The 14,388-nt window shown below is 52.4% G+C and overlaps 1 protein-coding gene across 1 annotated transcript in view; it reads left to right on the top strand.

The window, feature by feature from the left end:
- LOC130846736 (protein FAM169BP-like) overlaps positions 1 to 3,675 on the top strand; it is a 45,305-nt gene extending 41,630 nt beyond the window's left edge. Inside the window, exons 6-7 of the mRNA XM_057725139.1 lie at positions 1,349 to 1,443; positions 2,701 to 3,675. Of these exons, the coding sequence (XP_057581122.1) occupies positions 1,349 to 1,443; positions 2,701 to 2,880 (275 nt within the window). The 3' untranslated portion in view covers positions 2,881 to 3,675. The remainder of the gene's footprint in view (positions 1 to 1,348; positions 1,444 to 2,700) is intronic.
- Positions 3,676 to 14,388: the final 10,713 nt, after the last annotated feature.

Genomic DNA, 14,388 nt, shown 5'->3' on the forward strand with positions numbered 1-14,388 from the left:
GGAGCTTTAAAAAAAAAAAAGCCTGGTGCTTAGCAGACTGCAGCTCTAACATGTTTCAGCTTGTTCTGGAGAGTCAGACATTACCTAGAGCAGTGGCAAGAGCAAGTATAGGGGGTGAGCTGTGCTGGGAAGGGCAGAGAACAGAACCGCCACGCTGGATGGGCTTTTTGCTCTGATGCGGTTCTTTGAAAGGTTGTGTGGCTCCCTCTAGTGGCCGCTGTTATCTGCTGCAGCCCCTGATGGTGGCTTCGTAGGCATCTACCTACCTGTGTAGCTGCTCCTCAGATTCTCATCCTTGTGAGTCTAAATTGGTGTATTCATTTAAAAAAAGTATTGCACCTTCATTGCTTAGGAATCAAGTGCAAGGGAATGTTTGATAGCTCTTAACATACTTTCATCCATAACACAGAAAAACAAAGTTTCACACGTCAGGAAAGGAAGAAAATTGATAATGGGTTATCTACTTCACTCTCTCCTTCATTCATTCACTCACTCATTCAGTGGACACTGTTAACAGAGCATTTCTCAGCGCTGGGCAGTGTCCAGGTGACTGGGAGACAGTAGTGAATGAGGCTGGCTGAGTGTCTGAGCTCATTTATGAGCTTACCTCTCTTCTTTTTTTGTGAAGGAAAGTACATGGGCAACTACTACTGTATTACATAAAATCTTTACATATCAGAGGGGGCTAAAGAGGGCTGGTATTTTTAAATGCTTACAGTTAAATTTTGCCACACCAAATTTTGCTCATTTATAAAGTTTGGAAATAAACTTTAAAGATTTATTTGTATAGGTAACAATACATTTATCCGTTATTTGAAAAGTGTGTTTCATTTGTATTTTTGGCTCAAATGGAAAATTGTATATTTTTTTTCATAAGGGATCTGAATTCCCCCCTTCCACATATGGATTTTGGGGTGCAGGGAGGTGCACAGTAGGATAAGAAAGTCACCTCCTTCCACGTTGGCGCTGATTTGGTAGGAGTGGCAAGAGAGGCTGAATTGACACGTGAGATTATGATCTCCTGTGAGTAAGAATTCCAGTGAGCAAAGAGAGGGGCCAAGGAATAGAATGGGGAATCTGACTGTGTTTAATACCTGAATAATTGGAAGAATAGATCAAAATTCTAGCTCAGAAGTGCTTGAGTCGAACCACTTTCCTGACATCTGGCAGGTTTTCCTGTCCTTGGAGGGCATATAGCAGGTGTCAGGGTGAAGGTGAAAGGATGGAACTGGGTCGTGGGGATCCATGCTTTTGGAAGGGTCCCCATTTTATTATTAATCTGTTGATTGTCCAGTCCCTTGGGAGTCACCCCATTTGCTCACCCTGCTCTCTTGCTTGGTGAGGGCAGCTTACCCAGGAAATTCCACAGAGGAAGGGACTGCTCATGGGCGGACTTCTCAAGACGATGGGCCCAGACTCTTCCATAACGGAGAAGACAACAAGGTACAGTGACAAATGTGTGTCATTCTAGGACTAGTCATTGTGTTGCGCTAGTGCAGTTTCCTAAACACCCCTGCTCTGGGCTCCTCTGGGGCAGCGGGCCCTTAATTTCTGCTTGAAATCTCCGAGCTGCAGTGGGAGAAAAGGCCATTGCAGTTAGACTTTTCAGGGTCCTCTTCTCTAAGCTAGACAAGCTCTGATAAAGCCAAAACTAAAGAGAGAACACATGGAATCGGCTGCAACTTTGCATCATTAAGGAAATATTGAAAAATCTGAATTTCAAATTCCGTGACGGACCAGTGTCTTTCAAGTGGAACACACGTGTGGACAAATTTTCTTTCTTTCTTTTCCCACCCCTCAAGCCCGGATGCTAGAAAATGGGATAGGGCATTAGGCTATGAGATGGTTCAGAGCGATGGTAGGGAGAACCACGGGCAGGGATGGTTACTGAATGCTTCTCGGTGGCCTGTTGTTGTTCAGTGTCTTACAAGATTTTGGAGAGAGATGATTCCGTGAGCGTTTTCCTGAGGCCCAGCCAGACGCTTGTCCACACGAGGTGATTGCGCTGACGTCTATTCACTGGCATGGAAGGGCCTTTGCTCCTGAATCCCTAAAGAATCGATAATGATGTGAAACTCCAAAACTTAACAAATGCAGTTTGTGGGGAATGCTGCTTATCTTGAAAAGTAGATAGTTCTGGGATAGAAGACTCAACATCAAAGGCACAAGATATCCCAGAAAGTGCTGGATTGTCTTAGAAAAGCTACGCGGTGTCTGACATCAGTTCTAGCCATCTGACAGAGGAGGGTCTTCCTGTTCCTTGGGGTACAATGGAAAGATGGGCTGACTTACGACCCTTTCTACTGAACTGAGTGTGTGATTTGCCTCTTCACTGATCTCTAACTCTCCTTTTAAACCCTGAAGGCCGGCAGAGGGAGCAGGAGGTATCCAGTGTGGCCTGATGCCCGAGGGCGTGTGTCTGAGGAAGTCTTCACTTTCCAACTTTTAAAGTAGTGCCTCCTTGCCTCCTGCTTTCTCGGATCTTCCCGGGCTGGGACTTCACGACCCACCAGTAAATATATGCCCATCAGTAAATCTGCACTCAGAGCATCTTATGTACAGAACACGGTGTCCCTGTGGCTGGCCTGGTGTTTGAACCCGGCTCGCCTGCTCCGGCTCTGAGCTCGCCGTGCGGGGCGCAGCCGGGCCAGCGCTAATTGGGATTGATTGATAGCTCTGTTGATTCTGTTCTGCCTTCAGGGGAGGATCAGTGGAGACGAACTGGAGAAGAAAGATGAAGATGGCGCAGTGAAAGAATCAGCGGGGTGGCTTGGAAGAGCCTGCTGGGCTGAGCAGGAGGGGAAGGAAGCCAAGAGGACGGCGGTGGTCGCCGGGCTGCCCGCAGGGTCGTGGCAGAAGCACGTGCGGCCCAGCTTCTAACTCCTGACTCCCAGAGGCTGAGCTGAGTCCACCGAGAGGCTTGCCTGGGCCCCAGGGGACGCGGGTTTGAGAGCTGTCAGTCCTCGCTCCTGTCGCCGGGAGCTGGCCTCTGTCCTTGCTGTGCGGTCCTTTGAGGAGCAAAGGACCGCACACCCCCCCTACCTCAGGCTTGACGTGGGGGCCCAGGTGATGGGAAGCCTGAGAAGCGCGTCATTTAATCCCAAAGCGCTACACAGGGGCAAGTAAGCATTTTCCCACGCTCGGATTTCAGAAGCCCATCCGTTACCCCTAACGTGGTTTCTGTGACTCAGGATGAATTTGTGAAGACCGCACTGAAGCCACATGACTGCGCCTCTTCCTTTCGCACCGGGACGCTCAGGGCCGCCCCGTCCGCACGGCGAAAGTCCCTCTGGGCTCTGCCCACGACAGCCCTGCTCTAACGGCGAGATCCCTGACCCCAGAGGGGCTTCCGAGGGGACGCGTTTCTTTCCGGAGAAGCTTCAGCCACGTAGGCAGGCCCCCCCCCGCCGCCCCCCAGGGCAGGGCCAGGCTGCCTCGCAGACGCCTAGGCCTCTGGCTCACGTCTGGCTGGTGCAGGAGGCGCTCAGAGTGGGCTGCAGGCGGGCACCGGGATCGCAGCAGCACCTACTGCCCGGGGGAGGCGCTGGAGGGGGCTTCCAGCTGACGGCCCTTCTAGAGTATTGGGGCCTTCAGTGGACAGCCGTGTGCTAGTAAAGGTGGCCGTAAAGGTGACCGCCTGGCCTGCACATGAGCTACCCCCCCTTCCTGCCTACACTGCCCTGCTCGGGGCACGTGCCCGGCTGCCGTCGGGGTTCCTGCCCCCCAGACCTCAGTGAGGACAGGCGGGCTGGCCGTGGCCACAGCTGCTGGCTGCTCACAGGGTGAGGCACGGTCTAGGCAGCTTCACGAGGCCCTGGAGCCTGTCTCCTGAGATCGGGATGGGCTTTCTGCGCCGTCAGCCTGGCCTCACTCAGGGTCAGTAGGCTTCTTTCCAGGGAAGGCTGCTCAGGTCACCTCCAGGCAGGCAACCCCAGTGCCGCCTTGACTTCTGGGGGAGTGCACATCCGACTGTGTCCCCAAGGACAGCCCACCCCCTTATGGCTTAACACTGGCTTTGCAGCAGCCAGGGCCTGTCGCAGAGGAGCCCGCTGACCCCGCACCCGCCTCTGGGCTCGCCTGCCCCGTCTTCCGGCTCCCGGCTACCCGGGCCTCCCCATCCTCAGACACACCAGGGTCTCTCACGGGGTCTGCGCCTGCCCCTCCCTCCCCACTCCCTCCTGCACGCGTGGACGCGCACATACACGTCGCTCAGGCTCATTTCTGCCTGCACGTCTGGTCTCAGCCCAGCTGTCCCTTCTTGACCACGGCCTCCATGCCTTCCCACGTGGCCTCCAAGCACGGGTCGCTCGCCAGGCCTCCCGGAGCCTCCACCAGGGTCAGACTGGGGCGGCTGAGTTGTCTCCTGTGTCCCCAGTGTCAGCGCAGAGCTGGCCCTTGGTAATTGGGCTGGGGGAGTGGATGGTAACAGGTCACCTCAGGAATGAGGGGTGACACCTTCCTTCTGTTCCTCTGATGCTAGACCCTGCGGAGGTGGGCGGAAGGATGGTTTCAGCTTTTTAAGGATATAGTGAAGATCATCCTGGAGTCTCGGGGTGGGAAGGAGACCCCTGGTGCTGAGCGCTGGCAAGATACTTACCTGCTGCTTCCGTGAGTGGTCAAAGGGTACGTGGGGTGGGGCCTCTGTTACTAATTTGCTCAAGCATGTGTCCGTCCATCCACTTATCCATCTATTCACCCATCCATTCACCCATCCATTCACCCAACCATTCACCCATCCATCCATCCATCCATCCATCCATCCATCCATCCATCCATCCATCCATCCTCCCACCCATCCATCTCTCTGTCCCTTTCTTACTCTTTCTCTCTGTCTCTCCATTCATCTCCCTGTCTACCTGTTTGCCTGCCTATCTGTCTACTCATCCATCCATCCACTTCCCTCTCTCCCGCCCTCCATTTCTCCACTCATCTTCCCACCCACCCATTTACCCACCTACCCACCTGTCTGTCCGTCTGTTCACATCTGTCCATTCATCCATCCACCCGTGTGTCCATCCATCGTGTTGTACAGCAGACATTCAGTGTGCTTGCTCAGGGCGAAGGCCTGTGCCGGGCACAGGGGATGTACAGATAAGTGAAGCATGGTCCCCGGATGTAAGGAAACTGTTCTCTGGAAGGGTTCCTCCTGGAGTCTTCCAATGCACTTGTCTCTGTCACACCTGTTAGAAAGAGGGATGCGTCCAACTGAATAGCAGCAGAGTTTAGAGCTCCACACAGAGACATCAGGTCCCCCAGTGCACATAGGCTGTCTGGGAAGGAGGCCCAGCCTTGCAGATGGACTCAGGTCTGCAGCTGAGGGGCTGCTGTGTGTGACGTCAGGTGTAACCTTTCACACGTGGTGTGGATGTGAGCTGTGAACATTTCACTGATTGAGATGAATCACTGGGGCTTTCTGTTTATGTGGAAATGAACTGATCAAGGTGGCTCAGGGGTTTAATGAAGTTCCTATTCAATAAAAGAATCCTCCCAAGGAAGAAAGACTGATGTATGGATGGAATTCATTTAAAGATGTACGAATGAACGCACAGTGTTAGAGGGAAACGCAATGGAGCTCGGAGCAGCCGCTCCCTGGCAGCGCACAGCCCTGTCGGTGTGGGGCTGTATGCAGGGCTCCTTCCACGTGGCGGGTGTGCACGAGGAGTGTCGGAGAGGCTGTGTGCGTGGTGTGCTGTTTTATTAAATCACCTTTTAAAATTTATTATTCAGTTCCTCCATGTTCTTGCCTGTTATATAATAGCTCTATTAAGATATAATTTACAACGCATAAAATTTATTTCATTTAAAGTATATACTGCCGTGGCTTCTGGTGTGTTTACAGAATTGTGCAGACACCACCACATCTCTCCCTTTCCGTCCACTGCCCAGCCCTAGGCAACCAGGAATCCACTTTCTCTCCTTAGAGTTGCCTGCTGTGGACACGTCATACAAGGGGGACCACACAGTGTGTAGTCATTTGTGTCTTATTTTTCATTTACATAATTTTTAAAGGTTCATCTATGTTGTAGCATGTATCAGTACTTCATTCCCTTTTTACAGCTGGAGAATATGTCTGGATAAAAGTCTCTTATCATGTACATCAGTTGCAGATATTTTCTCCCATTCCGTGCAGTGTCTTTTCACTTTCTTGGTGGTGTCATTTGAAGCACAGCATTTTGAATTTTGATGAAGTCCAGTTTATCTGTTTTTCTTTTGGTTGCTTGCGGTGTTGCAGTAACAATGGTTGTGTTTTTTTGTTTTGTTTTTGTATTTATTTATTTATTTATTTATTTAATTGGCTGTGTTGGGTCTTCGTTGCTGCACACGGGCTTTCTCTAGCTACAGCGAGTGGGGGCTACTCTTCATTGTGGTGCATGGGCTTCTCATTGTGGTGGCCTTTTGTTGCAGAGCACGGGTTCTAGGTGCGTGGGCTTCAGTAGTTGCGGCACATGGGCTTAATAGTTGTGGCTCACGGGCTCTAGAGCGCAGGCACAATAGTTGTGGCTCACAGGCTTAGTTGCTCCGCAACATGTGGTACCTTCCTGGGGCAGGGATCAAACCCGTGTCCCCTGCATTGGCAGGCGGATTCTTACCTACTGCGCCACCTAGGAAGTCCCAATGGTTGTGTTTTATAAATGCATGTCCTTTTATTCCCATCTAAAGGGAGTTATTGGGGAGAAAGTTATCTGACTCTACAATGAATACAGAAAAATCCACAGAGGAGTCATTACTTAGAAGAAAGCTGTCCCTGGATCCTGGGCCCATACCTTGTGGGCTGCTCCACCCCAAACTTACCATAAGATCCAGAAATCCCACTCTTGGGTGCGTACCCAAGAGAACTGAAGGCATAGGTCCACATAAGAACTTGTACACATGTGTTTATAGCAGCATTGGTGATAATAATTGAAAACTGAAATAAATTCAGAATTCCATCAGTTGGTAGGGGGGACAGACAAAATGTGGTATGTCCATACAGTGGAATATTCATCAGCTATAAAAAGCAATGAAGTGCTCATACACGCTACAACACGGACGCACCTTAAAAGCACGCTCAGTGAAGAAAACCAGATGCAAGGCGGGCAGAGGACATTGGGGACCCAGGGTCATGCAGAAGCTCGCCTTAGGGGCTGAGGGTCTGGCAGCGATGGTGACACTCATTGCTACGCACTGAACCTCAGAGAGAGTTTCCCTCCGAGTTTCAGGCTACCTCGGCATCGGGTATTTTGTTCCAGAGAGTCTTTGAGGACAAGCCCTTCGGGATGAGGGATGAATGAATCCAGCAGGCTGGCTACTTGCAGAAGACGTAGAGGGCCACCGGGCTGTGAGATGGTGTCTAACAGCCCCATTGTCTGCGAGAAGCAATGTAAAATTTCTGATTTTGATTCAGTTCTCTTTTGAAGGAGAAAATGGTCAGCACCTGGAAGTTTTGGAGTTGGGCGTTGCGTTTCCATGTTGGGAAGCTGTGAGATTCCATGGCCACCTTCCTCTCCAGCCTTTTCCCCTGTCATTCCACACAGGGCACAAAATATCGCCGTGGCCATGCCAGGGAAAGGAGAGCTGGGGACCACAGTGATTCGGCCACAGGAGGCCCGTAAGCCCAGCTCCCAACCAGACATCAGGCAGTTGGGCTCTCTGTCATTTTCAGCATCAAATGAAACACAATCAGGAAGAGTAATTTCTTTTCCTGTCAGAGGACTCCTGCAAAGGCCACAGCACTAGAAAGGCTTCCATGAGCTTGTTTTATTTTTATTTACTTACCTTTTTTTTATTTTTGGCTGCATCGGGTCTTTGTTGCTGCGCACGGGCTTTCTCTAGTTGCGGTGAGTGGGGGCTACTCGTCTTTGTGGTGTGCGGGCTCCTCAGTGTGGTGGCTTCTCTTGTTGCGGAGCACGAGCTCTAGGCACATGGGCTTCCATAGTTGTAGCACGCGGGCTCAGTAGTTGTGGTGCACAGGCTTAGTTGCTCCGCAGCATGTGGGATCTTCCTGGACCAGGGTTTGAACCCGAGTAGCATTCATTGGCAGGCAGATTCTTAACCACTGCGCCACCAGGGAAGTCCCCGTGAGCTTGTTGTAATACCTACTGGCTTATCTTACCGAGCCCTCCTTCCCACCAAATCAAAGTCAAACTTCAGGCTTTCTAGGAGGCAAGATCTGCAGCAGGGACCCCTGCCAGTGTGTGGGCAGGCTGCAGAGCTTGTGGACTTTCTTGGCCTTGGCTGCTCATGGCTTGCAGCACCCCCGGGGGCAGCACCTGGACGCTGCACAGGGGGGCATTGAGCAGATGGCACCTTTGGTCCTTGGGTGCCTGGGTTCTGTTCAGATCTCATGGTGTTGGGAGGGTGTGTCCTCAGATGGATTGTGGGAGAATCTTCCTGGTGCAGCTTGAGTTGAAGGGGTTGGCTCAGTTGATCATCAGTCTTTCTCTGCTCTCCACTTGCATTTGGGGTGTTTCGATTTGGGGCACGTTTGCTGGGTTTTCTTGTGACCAAAAGAAGCAGGTAATATCCACATGATCGTATACCTATATTTATATACACATACATATAGATATGTATGTATGAATGTGTATATATATCTATAACCAACTATATGCACTGTATTTGTAAAGTAACAATCAAAACCTATATAAAATAAATCCACTTAAGCTACAGTAAAAAGTGTTATAAGGGTTTTCCTTTGCGTCTCTTTCTTCCTGGGATCAACTCTAAGCTCTGGGGCTTCTGCAGGGCAGGCAGGGGCCTCGGGGAGGAGGGGACGTGTACTCTCGGCCTGGGTCTGTCCTGCCCACACCAGCACCAGCTCACACGTACGACTGTCCCGTCTCTGGCTCAGGTGGCCACCCATGGGGGCCACAAGGCTGCACGGGTGCCTTCCACCCTGGTCGCCTGCCCTGTGGTCCTGCTGCTGTCCACGGATGCGTCCCCTGGTCCCCACCAGGAGGCGCCGCTGGAGCCTGCTGGTTCCTCTCTCAGCCTGCGTTCCCACGGTCCTGGCTGCAGGGATTCATGTGCTTCCAGTGGGGAGGCCGTGGCTGTGCAAGGGTCGGGCTCTGGCACCCCCGTGTAGCTCTCTCCTGTGGTCTGGAGCTCAGGGGGCTCTTTGGGGCCTTTCCTTCTCTGGGAACTCCAGGCTGGGATGGGGCACACTTCCCTTCTACTCTGGAGCCCCCAAACCTATTCAAGAGTTTCTATCATCCCCTCCCGTTCCGCCCAAACGAACCTGATGTTCTGGACTTCAGAGCCAATCAACCGGACATTTCTTTTCGGTCTCCTTCATTGAAGCCTTGTACCCTCACACTCAGCACAGAGCCAAACTCAGGGCTCACCTCTCAGTGAGAGTTGGGTCCCGGCCGTTATGGTCCCCACGCTGTTCTCAGTCGAGTCCCTCAGGCAGGGCAGTGTCCCTGGCAGATGCTCACGGTCTTCGAGCCTCCCGTGGGCATGGGCTGCAGACGGCCGTGGGGCGCCCGTTTCTCTCTCACGGGCCTGACGCCCCGCTTGAAGTCCCACCGTTAGAAACGATTTCCTTTGGGGGTGGGTGGGAAGCAGGATTTGTGTCGCAGGCTGGGAAGGGCGTGGGGCTGGTTCCAGCCTGGCCCTCACTCCAGCGGGTCTTGGGACAGCCGCTTCCCTTCTGGGTACCACAGGGTCCTCACAGGTAAAACGAAGGGGTGAGTCAGGGTCTGTGAACTGGCGGCTCGAGGATCCAAATCAGGTTACAGATGAGACTTGCTCGGGCCGCCCAGGGTTTTGCGACGCGGAGGCTGCTGCCCCTTTCAGCGAGGGCGTGTCCCCATCTCCGGCCTGCTGGAGCCGACTACAGTTGTACGCCCTTGTGGCAGGTTGAGCAATGCCCCCCACGTTCTCACGTTAGGCTCCCCGGAACCTGTGGCTGTATTCCCTCAGGTGGTAAAAGGGGCTTCACAGGTGTGCTTAGGGCTCTCGAAATGGGGACGTTATCATGGATTATCCAGATGGGCCCAGGGTGATCACATGGTCCTTAAATAGGGAGGCAGGAGGAGATCTGACTACGAAAGGCATCGTGTGAGAAAGACTCCACCACGCACTGCAGGGTGTTAACTGGGAGGAAGGAGCCATGAGCCAAGGAATGCAGGCGGCTTCTAGAGGAAGCAAGGAAACAGATTCTCCCCAGAGCCTGGAGGAGGGAGGCAGCCCTGCTGACACCTTGATTTTAGCCCAGGGAGACCCCCAGGACTCTGACCACCAGGACTGTGTGATAATAAATCCGTGCAGTCTGGGGACACTCAATGCGTGGTCATTTGTTAACCATGTCAATAGGACCGTAGCGCGCCCGAGACAGTGGTTTTCAGCGGGTGCTGATTTGCACGCCAGGGCACATTTGGCCACATCTGGAGGCGTTTCTGGTTGTCACAGGTGGGTGAGGAGTGCGAGTGGCTCTAATGGGAGGACACGGGGATGGTGCTTAACGTCCTACAATGCCAGGACGGCCCCTGCAGCCCCAAGAATTATCTGGTCTGAAATGTTGAATACTGTTGAGAAAACGTGCCCAGACTAACAGGGGCCCTTAGTCCTCCAGCCCTAGGGCTCTGCAGCTTGTCAGTCTCAGCCTTGTTCGTTTATGGCTTCGGAACAAGCTGAGAGCTCCCATCGAGAAGACGCCAGTGAAAGCTCTGTTAAAGACGTCGTTAACTGAGCACTTGTTCTGTGCTGGCTCGGTTCCTACACAAAGAGGGGTCCAGGAACTCACAGGGCTGTGTCCGCCTCTGAGACTGGGGGTGACTTGCCAGGTGACCCAGTGAGGCCAGGCCGGTCTTATGGATGCTTTACATCTTGGACCTTCCAATGGTCCTGACAGATAAGAACGTTCTTCCTTGTTTAGAGGAGATGTGCCTGTAGTTGAGGTCCGTGGTAGGGCCCACGAGATGCTCTGGAGAAGATTCAGACCTGGATGGGAACCTTGGAACTTGATTTTCCTCTTAATCGATATCTTTCACCCTCCTTCTGGCTGGTGGCAGAAAACGGGGACCTTAGGTTAGATTTGCAGAGCACGGGCAAGTGTTCCCGGGGAAATACCCGCGGCAGCCACACGATGGCAGTCTTGCACAAACCAAAGCCCGCTCGGTCCAGGCGGCAGGCAGCCCTCAGTGTGTGTCCCCAGGCAGAGGACCTGCCTCCTGCAGAATCCGCGGAGGCCTGGCCTGGGGGGGCATCTTTGATCGCAGCTGGAAACTCGGCGCTTTACAGGGAAGGAGACAGCCATGCAGACTGCTCACGCCAGCCTCTGCTCTGTTGATCTATTTTAATATGGAGCTAGTTTGCTCCCCCCACAGCCCCAACCCCGGCCCCTCCACGCTGGAATTTCAGTGTGCAACAAGACGGATAGAAAGTTAAACTTATTCTTGAGAGAGCTCAAATCTCTCTCTCTTTGTTTCTTTTTTAAGGAAAAAATGTTTAGCTTTCATTGTGAGTGCAGACAGATTTCAAAGTTCCCTAATTTCTTCATGCACCCCATAGGCTTGCCATTGAAAACACAGACCTGGAGCCACCAACCCACCAAAATGCCCCCTCCGCCACAGGTTGAAAGAGGGGGGCCCTGAAGCTTGCCTGCTCCCTGGGTTGCTCACAGGGTGAGTGAGTGCTTGGGTGATGCTGTGGCGAAAGGGAGGGAATGAAAAATGTCGGGTGAACACTACACTGTCTGCAGTGGGCTGGTGTGCTCCTGGCCAAGGTAAGTGTTCCCTCTCGGTTTCCATGCACCCGAGTTTGGGATTCTCACCGTTCTCATCAGCTCTGGGGTACAGAGGAACAGAGAGATCATTCCATTAAGCTCTCTTTTTTATTTTATTTTCTCTTTATTGGAATGTATTTGCTTTACCCTCTTGTACCAGTTTTTGAGGTACACCAAAGTGAATCAGCTGTATTTATACATATCTCCCCATATCCCTTCCCTCCCGCAACTCCCTCCCCCCCTCCCTGTCCTGGCCCTCTAAGGCATCTCGCATCATCAAGTTGATCTCCTGTTGTTATACAGCAACTTCCCACTAGCTATCAATTTTACAGTTGGTAGTGCATCTATGTCTATGCTACTCTCTCACTTTGTCCCAGCTTCCCCTTCACTCCCCACCCCAGCCCCGTGTCCTCAAGTCCATTCTCTACTTCTGTATCTCCATCCTTGCCCTGTCACTGGGTTCATCAGTACCATTTCTTCAGATAAGCTCTCTTTTTAAAAACAGCTTATTGAGATGTAACTGATGTACAGCAAACTGTACATACTTGATGTATAGAATTGGTGAGTGTGGACACATGCACACACCTGTGAATCCATCACCACACTATCAAGGTAACAGACACGTCCATCACTTCCAGACATTTCTTGTGTCCCCTTTTTGGGAGGTAAGAACATGTACCGTGAGATCTGCCCTCCTCATCACTTTTTAAGTGCATGATACACTAGTGGTGACTGCACGCACTGCTGCACCTTAGCGCTCTGGAACGTGTTCATCTTACATAAGGAAACTCTGTACCAACTGAACAACAACTCACCCCCGCCCACCCCAGGTAACCGCCATTTAATTTTCTGCTTCTAAGAGTTTGGCTATTTTAGGTACCTCCTGTAAGTGGAATCATGCAATATTTGTCCTTCTGTGTCTGGCTTGTTTCACTCAGGGTATGTAAAGTTCTCCAGTTTCATCCGTGTTGTCACCAATGACAGGATTTCCTTTTTCAGGGCTGAATAATATTCCACTGTATGTATATATCACTTAAAAAAAAAAACAAAACCTATTCATCCATGAGTGGACATTTAGGTTGTTTCCATGTCTTAGCTATTGGGAGTAATGCTGCGGTGAATATGGGGGTGCAGAGATTCACAACATTGTAAATCAACTATACTTCAATAAAGTAAATTAAAAAAAAATCTCGATTTTGATTCTTTCTTTTTAAAGGTACCTCCTAGAGCAGGACTCTTTCAGACAGACTCATTTTCGGCATTTGATGGCATTGCATTTTTCCTATTTACCGCATTCCCTTCCTTTTGTGCGTCACTGCAATGTGGGGGGTGGAGGTGTGTGGTGGGGGTGCAGGCATCCCCCCCCCAAAAAAAAAGGGTGCATTGACCTGTGCAGGAGCCAGGCTCTGGGGAGGAACACATTAGGACCCCTTGATGCTCTTGTGCAGCCGCTGCCCCTCCCTCCTCTGGGCTCACTGGACTTTTAACATCCTCCCTGGTGGGGTTGGGGGGGAGACCGTGTCCCTCGAGGCAGGTCGCCATCCAGCTGTGATCTGGCCTCCCTTCTCTTCTGTGTCATCAGTGTGTCCCCATTTTCACGTCTGGTTTTTCTGATATGCTACTCAGCCTTTTCTCAGCAGCAGCATCTAAAACATGTTGGGGACAGGTTTGCTCATTTATAACGTGGGAATAATGTCCCCCTTGCAGGATTCACGGAGAGCCTTAAGGTTAAACGCCCTGTATACAGGGATGCCCAGTTCCTGGTGTCTGAGGCCATAGAAAAATGGACGTGTGGGTGGGAAGAGGGGAGGGCGGAACACAGAGCCGCTGCCCGGCTGCCTGCCCCACGGAGGACGAGCTGTGTGGGGGTGAGATGGGGAGCAGGTCTGGCCCTAGGGTCGGGTGGGAGGGGTGGAGACACCCTCCTGGCTGACACCCACCCCCAAGTTAAGCCAAGCCGCGCCAGCTCGCAGAGGCGCGGAGCCCGCCCAGCGCCAGCATTCCAAGTGGGGACAGCGTGCTTTCGGCCTGTTTGGGGGTCCTCGTTGCTGGGATGAAATAGTGCGTGTGCGTTCATCCCAGCAGGCCCGGCGCTGGGCTGAGGTCGGGACATACCCGCCCACGTGAAGCCCTGGCCCTTGCTCTCCTGGAATGTTCTGGCCAGTGTGAGTAGTGGCCGTTACTATTGCAAAAAGCAATAATGATAATAGGGACAGGGGCCCTGGTTTTCCCCTGGTCTTAACAATCAGCTCGTAAACACATGACGGTAAAACGTGCTGGTGAAAGAGCTCCTTTGGGAGAATAAGCGCAGAGCTTGTCGCGGATGAAGATAGAAGGCGGCGGGGGAGGGGGCGGCGGGGGGAGGGGGATGCTGGACCGTCCTCCCAAGGCTTCGGGCTTCAGGGCCCAGATTCAAGTACAGCCAATGAGGTGAATGCGGAGGGGATGGGGGAGGGGCAGGTGGGGGGATTTCTGAGGGGGGATTCTGCTGGGGTGGGGGGGCGGAGAGACGAGGAGGGAAGGAGGGAGGGGAAGGGACAGAGAAAGAGAAAGAGGGGAAGGGGAGAAGGGGACGAGAAGGGGGAGGCGGGAGGATGGGAGGGAGGAAGGAGAAGGGGAAGAAGGAGGGGAGGGACAGAGAAAGGGAGGGAGGGGGAGGAAGGAAGGAGGGGGAGGAGGAG

Source organism: Hippopotamus amphibius, chromosome 2 (assembly GCF_030028045.1).
Source record: "Hippopotamus amphibius kiboko isolate mHipAmp2 chromosome 2, mHipAmp2.hap2, whole genome shotgun sequence".
NCBI classification, from domain to species: domain Eukaryota; kingdom Metazoa; phylum Chordata; class Mammalia; order Artiodactyla; family Hippopotamidae; genus Hippopotamus; species Hippopotamus amphibius.